This window comes from Orycteropus afer, unplaced genomic scaffold, assembly GCF_000298275.1.
Source record: "Orycteropus afer afer isolate SDZICR_OR568_19922 unplaced genomic scaffold, OryAfe1.0 scaffold00031, whole genome shotgun sequence".
Taxonomy (NCBI): Eukaryota; Metazoa; Chordata; class Mammalia; order Tubulidentata; family Orycteropodidae; genus Orycteropus; species Orycteropus afer.
In genome coordinates, this window is record NW_006921618.1 from 10,425,634 (window position 1) to 10,436,723 (window position 11,090).

Sequence of the window (11,090 nt, forward strand, 5' to 3'; positions counted from 1 at the left end):
AAGGGTGGGGCAGGGAGAGGGATGCGGGGAGCCTAGTACAGTCCAGGGAAGAGGACTGTAAATCATATACATGCTCCCAGTTCAGATCCCATAAAGCTGGCTTCCTTTTCCTAGCTCTCCTTTTGCCAAGTCTATTCTGGTCTCCCCAATAGCCCTTTCCCCAGGAAGGGCATGCCTTGTGCAAGTGGCCCGTGCCAGTGGTTCCCCTAGGATTATCTTCCTCTGTAAAGGAATGTACCAGGATTTGGGTGGAGAAATCACTCATTTGTGGGTTCCTGGGAAAACTGAGGAGTCGAGTTTTTGAATAAAGCTGAGGACCAGCCGCTATGCCATGATGATTCTGCCCAGCTACAGTTGCCCCTGAGGGCCAGCCTCTGTTCAGGGCATGTAGCTAGCTGACACCAGACTAACTCCTGCAGGGCCTGCTCACTCCTCCTGTGGTACTCCTCTTCCACCATAGAAGGCGCTACAGCCAGCCTCAAATTCAGCTCCCTTCTGAATGTTGGCAAGCAGGCCTGATGGTGCAACAGTTAAGCTTTTGGATACCAACTGAGAGGATGGCAATTCAAACCCATGTAGTGGCTCTGTAAGAGAAAGATCTAGCAATCTGCTCCCGTAAAGAGTTGTTGTTGTTGTTATGTGACGTCGAGTTGGACCCAACTCAGCGAACCCTCCTTGGGTTGCCAAGGCAGTATCACTACTGAAGTAGATTGCCCAACCTTCCTTCCAAGGAGTGGCTGGTGGGTTTGAACCACCAGCCTTCTGGTTAGAAATCCTATGGGGCAGTTCTACTCAGTCACATCGGGTCACTATGAGATGAAATTTATTCAATGACACCTGACAACAACTGAACATTGGCAGGGTTGGAACAGATATCACATACTGACATCATTAATCTGAACATGATGACAAAGGTTGAGCGGTTTTTCTAAAGTCATCCAATCCACTGTTATCACTTTCGTTCCAAACCTACAGTTCTGAGCATTACAATATTTTTATCTCTCTATGAAAATCAACACTAATAAAAGTATCATGGTGCTTATGATGAGAGTCAAGTTTCAGCCTTGTGTGCAGGGAAAGGGAGAATGGGATGTCGTCTCACCACGCAGATGATTCAGAACTATTTCTATAGTAGCACAGTGGTGAGATCATGGTCTTCAGAATTAGGTTGCTTGGATCCAAACCCTGCTTCCATCACTTACCAGCTGTGCAACCTTGGGCAAGTTACTGAAGCTCACTCAACCTCAGTTTCCTCATCTATTCAATGAGGATTATAACAGTACATACTTCATAGACTGCTTACAAGGATTATGCTCAGTAGTGCCTCATACTTGGTTCTGGTTGCCCATGATTCAGTTATGACTCATTATGACCCATGTGGGTCTCTATGGAGTTTCCAGTGACTGGCTTTTTGGGATCCAATTGCCAGGCTTGTCTTTCAAGGCATCTCTGGGTGGATTTGAACCTCCAATCTTTCGATCAGCAGCAAAGCACATTAACCGTTCATGCCACCCAGGGACTCCTGATGCTATGTAGTCTTGGTTAGCATTGCAGAAAAAACGCTAGTTATCATTTTCACCATATTATTATTTGGCTTTGGAAGATATTGAGAGACCTTTTTATCTTCTCTGCTCTCTCCCCTACAAATTCTGCCACCCCACCCCCACCCCCTAGCATATCTCACTTGGGTTAATATTAATTTACTTTGCCAGGGTACATACGAAGCTTGCCAGAGAAAGGAAATGCAGACATAGCCTGGAGGGTGCAGATTAAACATTTGCTATGACACCTGTCAGCTAACTCTTTTATGTATAAACAAAGATTAACCTTAATAAAGCACTAACAACCCTCCCATAGCTTGCCAGAGCACTTCCAAGCCTCAGCTTGGTTACAAGGAGGGAAGAGGGGAGTCAACACTTGACTTCAGGACTTCCTTCTCCCTCTGTTTCAGCTAAACTTACCCGGCAGTGTCTTCACTCGGCACATGTAGGGGGCACTCTCCTTGGAGTAGTATGGAGCAATAATCATGATATTCCCAAGGAACTCCGTGTCAGGGGTCAGGCCAACGAACTCATATTCTCTCTGCTTCCCTTCAAGGTGCTGAATGTGACAGAGGACCCAAAAGTGATTCCTTTTATATTCCAGTCTTCATAGACCTCAAACCCAGACCCACTGCCATTGAGTCAATTTTGACTCATAGAGACCCTAGAGGACAGAGCAGTATTGCCCCGAGGCTGCAAATCTTTTATGGAAGTAGACTCCTCATCTTTCTCCTGCAGAGTGACTAGTGGATTTGAACTGCTGATCCTTTGGTTAGCAGCCACATGCTTTAATCAGTGTATCACCACAACTCCCTACTCTCCATGTAACCCAAAAACCAAACTGCTGTCGAGTTGGTCCTGACTCATAGTGACCCCTACTTGGGTTTCTGAGGCAGATCCCCAGAAACTCTGTTCACTCCTACTCCTGGGTTATCATGCTTGTTGTTGTTGTTATGTGCCATGGAGTCGGACTCGACTCATAGTGACCCCTCCTTGGGTTTCAGAGGCGGTATCTCTGTGGAAGTAGATTGCCCAGCCTTCCTTCTGAAGAGTGGCTGGGGGTTTGAACCGTCAGCCTTCTGGTAGCTCCCATCATGTTTAGTAAAACGGTACTTCCAGTTCTCAAACGAGAAACTGTGGGTCAGTCTGTCTTCTCTACTCCTGTTCCCCCGCCTTCTGCTTTATCCTTCCATCCAATCAGTCATGAAACACCACACCCTTTTGCTTAGAACAATGCCTGGCATTTTATACCCCAAAAAACCCAAACCAAAACCCAAACCAGTTGCTATCTAGTCGATTCCAGCTCATGGCAACCCTGTGCATTACAGAGTAGAACTGCTCCATAGGTTTTCACGCTGTAATCTTTACAGACACAAATGCTTCCGTAGTGCTGCTGGGTGAGTTTGAATCTCCCACCTTCATGTTAGTTGCTGAGAGCAAGGCATGTGTGCATCCAGTGTTGGATTATTCAATAGGCAAGGTAAGCAAGGGCTTGCCTATGCTCACTTACTAATCTGTAGTGAACAATTTCACATGTTTTCACCACATCAAAGGTTCTGCTTCTAGGTATGGCTGGCACCTGCCTCCCTCCCAACCCCATAGCACCTTCCTACAGAATCAAAGCCTCTTCAAATTTACAATCCCTGACAGTGGCAGAGTACCCAGTCAGTAAGGTAAGCATGGCTTACTTGTGCTTACTTGAAGCCCATGTGAAATGGTTCACAATAGGTTAGCAAGTAAACACAAGTAAGCCTGGGTTTATCTTGCTTATTGGGTAATCTGCTTATTGAGCCTTACTCTATCGATGCTAGCTGCGGCTATCATCATCAACATCATTATCACTATTGACCCCAGGGATGCAGTTGTAGAAGTTCCATCCAGTAGGTTGGAAGAGGGCCCAAGAACCTGCATTTTAAAGGTGTCATAGGAGTTCTCATTGCATTTGGTTTGGGACCATGTTTTGAGCAACGGTTGATCATGGTAGCTTAGTGCTTTCCAGAAACATACTGAGTTTTCCTGCCTCCCTCTCTGATCACTGTGGAACAGAGAAGACCAGCCGGGGCAAAAATGTGGGTTTTGAGCAGAGCTGGCTTTGAATCCTGGCTATGCTATTATTTGCTGAGCAATTTTGAGCAAATGACTTAATCTCTCTGAGCCTCAGTTTCAAGTGAAAAATGGAGAGAATAGCACCTTCTTCATAGGGCTGTGATGAAGATTAAATGATATAACATGCATCTATTACCTGGCACACAGGAAGTGCTTGGAAATTGGTACTGGCGCAAATTAAGAAAACTGTCTGGAGGCTGACATCATTTCCCCCACAACAGTCTTTTATAAGCTCCTCTACCTATAGATGTTTGAGTTCTTGTGTTAACTCCCTTCCCACCCTAGATTATAAACTCAGTGTGTATGGGAATCACAGAGCAGGACTGAAGTAAATATTCCGTCAATGGAATTGTGGATTAGTGGAATATGCTAGGGGAAAAATACCACATATAATTTTAATACAAAAGAAAATGGCTTTTATATAATTTGTTCATCTATATGCATGTCTTCCACTTATCTATTATCTTAAGGAATCTGCTCATATCCAGTTTCCACAAATAATGAAGAACCAGCAAAAAGAACTGCAGCAGTAGAAACTGATAGCAGCATTTCACAGAGTGGATATTTGAGCATGTTAATAGGTATAAGGCAAAAAAATAAAGTCTATTTTGGGAGCTCTGGTGGCGTAATGCCTAAGGTATCTGACTGTGAATCAGAAGGCTGGTAGTTCAAACCCACCAGCTACTCCTTGGAAGGAAGACTGGGCAATCTACTTCCAAGGCTGGTAGTTCAAACCCACCAGCTACTCCTTGGAAGGAAGGTTGGGCAATCTACTTCCGTAGTGATACTGCCTCAAAAACCCAAGCAGGGGTCACTATGAGTCGGATCCAACTCCACGGCAATGAGTTGTTTTTTTTTTTGTTGTTGTTGTATTTAAAAAGCAGAGTCTCTGAAAAAAAAAAATCGAGAGAAATTTTGTTATCCAAATGGAGTCTTGGCTCTGCAGGACTTCTCAGAGCCTTTAGCAAGTTAATCTACCAGAGGAAGGTTTTGGTTCCTGATGTTTGCTTCAGGGAGCCTCCCAAGGGAGGCAATGCTGATTTATATGACATGTCTCCTTTCTATTTAAAGCAATGCCAGCCTGATTGAGTGGGAAAGGGGATTCCGAGGCAGGGAAGGATGAGGGCACAATAAGCATTTACCAATTTGTAGGTGTGGTTGTCCCGGAGCTCTAAGCGATACAACAGGTCTTGGAAGATGTCCTCCAGGGTTAGCTGGTGGCCGTCCTCAGCGTGGATGGGCGTGGAGGTAGGATGGATGATCATTTGGACAGATCTCACTTTGGGGATACAGGTCACATCAGGTGGTTTGATGGTAGCTGGAAAAAATGGAAAAAGAAAAGAAAAAGTCAGAATAGGCCGTGGGCCTCTGAGGCTGCCCTGGATGATGGGAAATGGCTGCTCTGCTCTCCTCCCACCTCAACCCCAGCCACGCTTCTGAAAGCATCAGCTGAACAAACAGGAGAAAAGAGAAAAGTTCTGTAAGCAACTGGTGTTTGGGTTCAAGGTGGGCAAAAGATGACCAAGGTTGGGATGGAGGAACCCAGGAGAGCGGGCAGTGGCCCTCGAGGTCGATCGTGCCCTTACATTCACTCCCACACATCCCAGCCCCTCTGTCCCCACTTGAGGATGCCCTGGACACCCTTCCTCTCTATGCTATTGTCAGTGACAGCTTTCAGGACTGATGATTCTGCTACATACCCTAAATAATGCTTGGAGGGGTACAAAATGATCAACCCAGCCTCAAAGAGCAGACCTAAAATTTCAGTCTTGCCCAGTGACTTTAACTGGTTTACAGGTCCTTTTGCGAATCTGATGAATACTATGTGCAGATACAAAGATCTTGCATCCAATTTCAGGGACCCATGAAGGCCCTCTTCCCCTGCACCATTTATAAAAATGCTTCAAGTATCAACAGGCCACCAAGACTCAAAATACGTGAGCTAGAAGGATGTTCACTTCAGTGTTCTTTATATAATTGAAAAACAGCTAACTGTCTCCACAAAAGGAATTAACAAAGTAAATAAGAATCCCTCCCTAGAATGACTCATTTTACAGCTGTGTGATATTATGCTATGAAAAACTATTTAACGTCAGGGGGCAAGTGTGCATGACACCATCATACAGGGAAAACAAGATCATAAAATAGTAGACACAGTTGCTAGTAACTGTGGTTATGTTCGAATGTTCAGGTTATTCTGATGACTTCTATCTTACTTTGTGTGTAGCATAGTGGCTAAGACACTTGCCTGCTAACCAGACGGCTGGTGGTTCAAACCCACCAGCCACTCCTCGGAAGGAAGGTTGGGCAATCCTACTTCCGTAGTGATACTGCCTCGGAAACCCAAGGAGGGGTCGCTATGAGTCGGGGCCGACTCGACGGCAAACAACAACAACAACACATATTTTCCAAATTTTCTACAACAAACCTTTGTTAATTACATAAGCCAGGAAAAGAGAAAACTGTAATAGCTTGTTTAATTTTATTTTCTACTTACTTAAAAAATAATGTGAGTGTTTAGTCAATGGTGTACATCACTACCTGCTTAGTTTGTGTGTGGAGTTTGGCGGTTCATACCTACTCAGTAATTCATTCATTCACTTAGCAATTATGTATGGAACATCTTCTATGTGCCAGGACCTGTGCTACCAGCAGGGAGGACAGTAGATTCCACAGCCCACACACATCCCTCACTGAACCCACATTTTAGTGGAGGAGGTAGGTAATAAACATGTAAGCAAACATAATAATTGCTGATTGCAGTAGGAGCTATAAAGAGAATGAATAGTGTATTTCAATGGAAAATAGTAACAGGTGGTGATCTACTGAAAACAGGATGTTGGGGCTGGGAGCGGAGTTCCCGTCACTTAGGCGTGATGCTGAAGCTGATACCTAAGGATGGGAAAAGAGCCACAGGAGGAGAGCTGGGAAGGCAAAGACATGGGGGGCAGCAAGGGCCCTGTGGCAGGAAAGGGCTTGGTGTGTTCCAGGATCCATATGGCAGGGACAGGTCAGAGATGGGGATGGAGAGATCAGCAGGGGCTTGAAGTCCACTGCAAGGAGTTAGATCTTATTTTAAGAGGATTGGCCAGCCATTTGACCTCCATTAGGTTTCCAAGGTGGTAAATCTTTACAGAAGTAGATTGCCCCATCTTCTTTCCAAGGAGCGGCTGGTGGGTTTGAACTGCCAACCTTCTGGTTGACAGTCAAATGCCTTAGGCATGGTGCCACAAGTGCTCCTTAAGCAGGGGGTGAAAGGGTCAAATTCGGAATGCTCCATGAAGAAATGAGTTGGGAGGCTGTGGTCATGAGGTAAGATGAAGACAGTGTGAACCAGAGAGGTCGGATGGAGATGGAGAAAAGTGAGCGACACCCTGGAGAAGGCCTTCCCTAAAAGCCACCTCCCTAATGGCTCCCTGAGGCACAGAGTCACTCTGGCCCCTGCACCCACCCGCTCTGCCCTGTGTCCACTCTCCTCTCCCCATCCCACTCACTGTCCTGCATCAGGCCGAACCGGTGGCTTATCATGGTGGCAGTCTGGCCCCTTGCACTCATGGCAGTCACCCGGGCATAGTAGAACTCGTTGAGGTTGCCCGTCTCTGTGGTGAGGTTGCAAGATTTCCGGGTGACATGCTGGCAGCCCTCCTTGGCCAGCCACTTGCTTTCTCCATACCTGTAGGTGAGGGAGGGACAAGGGTGCCCCTTGCATAAGCAGGCTTATTAATAATGATCATGATTACCAAATGTTTACTTAGTATATCTGTGTCCCAGGACATTTTTGGTGGATGATCTTAATTAGACCTCACAACAGTCCTGTGAGGTCCATACATCTCTCTTTTTCAAATAAGGAACATGAGGCTCAAAGGAGTAAAATTTTCCTAAGTATCCAACATATGCCTATGGGGAGCCAGGATTTGAACCCAGCCAGTCTTAAGTCCACAGTCTGAGCTCATCCTCCCCATAATCCTTTGACGCAGGCATTGTTATGCCCATTTCACAGATGAGGGAATGTGTGAGGCTCAGAGAGAGGAAGGTAAAGTGGCAGGACCAGGAATGGAAGCCAGATTTGCAGACTCCTGAGTGCATACCAACCCTCTCCCCTCCATGGGAAGAAAGAACAAGAACAGGAATGTGGGCTGGGATGGGGTGGCTGGGGCAGACTGGGAGGCTAGGGGTTGGGCACAACTTTTTAATGACCCAATCTTGCCATAATAATAAAACAATTATTGATACCTGGTGGAGTGCCTAAGGCATTTGACTGCTAACCAGAAGCCTGACAGTTCAAACCCACCAGCCACTCCTTGGAAGGAAGACTGGGCAATCTACTTCCGTAGTGATACTGCCTCGGAAACCCAAGGAGGGGTTGCTATGAGTTGGATCTGACTTGATGGTGGTAAGTTTGGTTTTTTGGTTTTGGTAACCCTCTATGGAGGCACAGTGGTACAGTGGTTAGTGTTTGGCTACAAACCAAAAGGTTGGTGGTTTAAACCTACCAACTGCTCCTTGTGATAAAGATATGACAATCTGCTTCTGTAAAGATGACAGCCTTGGAAACCTTATAGGGTCACTATGAGTCAGAATTATCTCTATGGCAACAGGTTTGGTTTGGTTTGGAACAGCCTATGATGAAGGTACTATCATTCTCCTAATTTTATAGATGGTAAAAAGGGGAACTGGCAAGGTTACATGACTGCCCAAGGGCACACAGGCAAGAGTGGCATTCGAGCTGGGCACTGTGACTTGAGAGCCTGCACTTTTAACCATTATTTGATCCTCCCTCTGCAAACAAAACAGAGGAGCAGAGCTCAACTGGGAGTGGCTGTGTGGCTTCAGTCCAGGTGGGTCATGGGCCATGTGGAATGAGGGGATTTCCCTAGAGGGCTTGGATTCAGAGCAGAGTAGCTAGGAGTGAAGCCTACGTCTTATACTCCACGCTGTAAACCGTGTCTGAGGTGCTCCCTGGCCCGCTGTCCCACGTCAGGATGTTTTCAAAGTTGCTGGACTGGAATTTCACGTGCTGAAGAAGATTCGAGGCATCCTCTCCAATGTGGGCTGCAAGGGGATGGGAACAGGGTAAGCAGATAGACTATAGACCACCGTCCCCTCCAACTGCCTCATGAGAGGGAGGCGAGAACATCCCACATGCAGGAGGCTGTGCTGACTTTGTCTTGAAATGATTCACATTCTGTAAAATTCACCCTTTTAAAATATACAATTCGTGGTTTTTAGCATATTTGCAAAGTTGTGCAACCATTCCCATTGCTGTGGAGCAGATTCTGACGCACAGCGACCCTTCAGGACAGAGTAGAACTGCCCCAGAGGGTTTCTAAGGCTGTAATCTTTACGGAAGCAGATGGCTGCTTTTTCCTGCACAAGGGCTGGTGGGTTCCAACCATTGACTTTTCAGTTCACAGCTGAGTGTTTTAACCACTGCACCACCAGAGCTACTGTGCAACCACTACCACTATGTAATTCCAGAGCATTTCCATCACTCTAGAAAGAAATCCTATACCATGAACTCCCCATCTCCCTCTTCCCCCAGCTTCTGTCAAGCACTCATCTACTTTCTGTTTCTGTGGATTTACCTGTTTTGGGCTTTTCATATAAGTACAATAATACAGTATGTGGCCTTTTGTGTCTGGCTTCTTTCCTTTAGCATGATGTTTTAAGATGCATCTATATTGTAGCATGTATCACTACTTCATTCCTTCTTATAGCTGCAGCATATGGTATTGTATGGATATAGCATATTGTGTTTATCCATTCATCAGTTCACGGACATTTAGGTTGTTTCCACTTTTTGGACATTATGAATAATGTTGCTATGAACATTCATGTATAAGTATTTGTGTGGATGTATATTTTCAATTCTCTTGAGCATAGACATGGAATTGCCGTCCTATAGGAGGGTCTCTGGGTCCCTGGACGGCACAGTTTATGTTTGACTAATAATCAAAAAGTTGGCACTTCAAAACCACCCAGTGGGCCTGCAGATGAGAGGCCTGGCAATCTGCTTCTGTAAAGGTTGCAGCCTCCAATACTCTCTGTAAGCATGGGGTCACCATGAGTCAGACTTGAGTTTATAGTATCTCTGTATTTAATTTTTTGAGGAACTACCAATATGTTTTCCTAAGTGGATGCACCATTTTATATTCTCACCAGCAATGTTAAAGGGTTCCAGTTTCTCCACACCCTCACTAACACTTGTAACTATCTCTCACTTACTGCTTAACACAATCTGAAATTGCTGTCCTCACTCCTAGATTAGAGACATTCAACTAAAACACATAAATTTATGAAGTGCTCTCCAGTCCCCAAGCACTATAACCTCACCACAACCTGATTAAACCAAAAAACTTACTGCCATCAAGTCAATTTGGACTCATAGCAACCCCCTTTGGATCTTTATGGAAGTAGATTGCCTCACCTTCCTTCCACAGAGTAGCTGGTGGGTTGGAATCCCCAACCTTCTGGTTAGCAGTCAAATGCTTTAGGCACTGCACCACCAGAGCTCCTACAACTTAATTAGATGGTTGCTATTACTATACCCATTTTGTGGATGAGAAAAACTGAGGCTCAGAGAAAATTGTTTACCCAGCATCACAATTAGCAAGTGAGAGAGGTGGGGAGAAGCTGGTCCTGACAGCATTAGTTTCCATTTTTCAGCCTTGATCTTTGCTCAGTCACTACTGTTATGAAAGGACAGAAAAGGCCTGAGCAGTTCCAGTAAGATGGCAGAATAGGCAGAGACTGCACAGACCCTCTTCAACAAAGAAAAGGAGAACCAATTAACATAGATACAGAAGATAACCCTGGACCCCTGAGCCTTGAAGGGAAGGATATAGATGTGGACTAAACCCCAACTAGCAGAAGAATCTGCACGAAAATACCAAAAAAGGAGACATATGGAGCTGCAGTCTGGCAGCGATCCTGATGGCACAGACAGCTTAGATATTGCCGAGTGGTGATAGGACCTAAGAATTAACCTAAAAATCAGCCCTGCTAGCCAGGGACTGCATGGAGGACTGCTCTGGTGGCTGGGGAATAAAAGGCGAAGCAGCAAAGAAGACAGCAGGCTGAGCTGTGGACTTTTGCCTGTCTGGAGGATGCAGCCATTTTGAATGTTTACAAGTGGTTTGACCATTTTGGATATTTAAAGTGACAGCATTCTCTCAGATTCCAGGGACTTAAGAACAGGCTCCACTTGCTGGGAACCGCAAGGACATTTCAGACCTGAGGACTACTGGAAAGGTACGACATTCCCCTTGTTACTCTTATACCCCACACCCTCTTGGTGAACAGAGGTGTGGCCATCCCTCACTCCCACCCACCTTCCGGGCCAGCAGGAACTCCATCCCAGTCTGTGTGCTCGAAGGGTGACTGGGTGCCCTGCCTCATTTTTTTTTTTTTCTTTTTTCTGTTTTTTACTTTGTTTGTTTTTGT

General features: G+C 45.6%; 1 protein-coding gene across 1 annotated transcript in view; it reads right to left on the reverse strand.

The window, feature by feature from the left end:
* The window catches only part of LOC103192818 (interleukin-22 receptor subunit alpha-1), a 55,102-nt gene that overhangs the window by 5,891 nt on the left and 38,121 nt on the right, over positions 1-11,090 (reverse strand). The window contains exons 4-7 of the mRNA XM_007935875.1: positions 8,567-8,733; positions 7,142-7,320; positions 4,790-4,965; positions 1,962-2,100 (exon numbers count right to left, since the gene is read on the reverse strand). Coding sequence (XP_007934066.1) covers positions 1,962-2,100; positions 4,790-4,965; positions 7,142-7,320; positions 8,567-8,733 — 661 coding nt within the window. The remainder of the gene's footprint in view (positions 1-1,961; positions 2,101-4,789; positions 4,966-7,141; positions 7,321-8,566; positions 8,734-11,090) is intronic.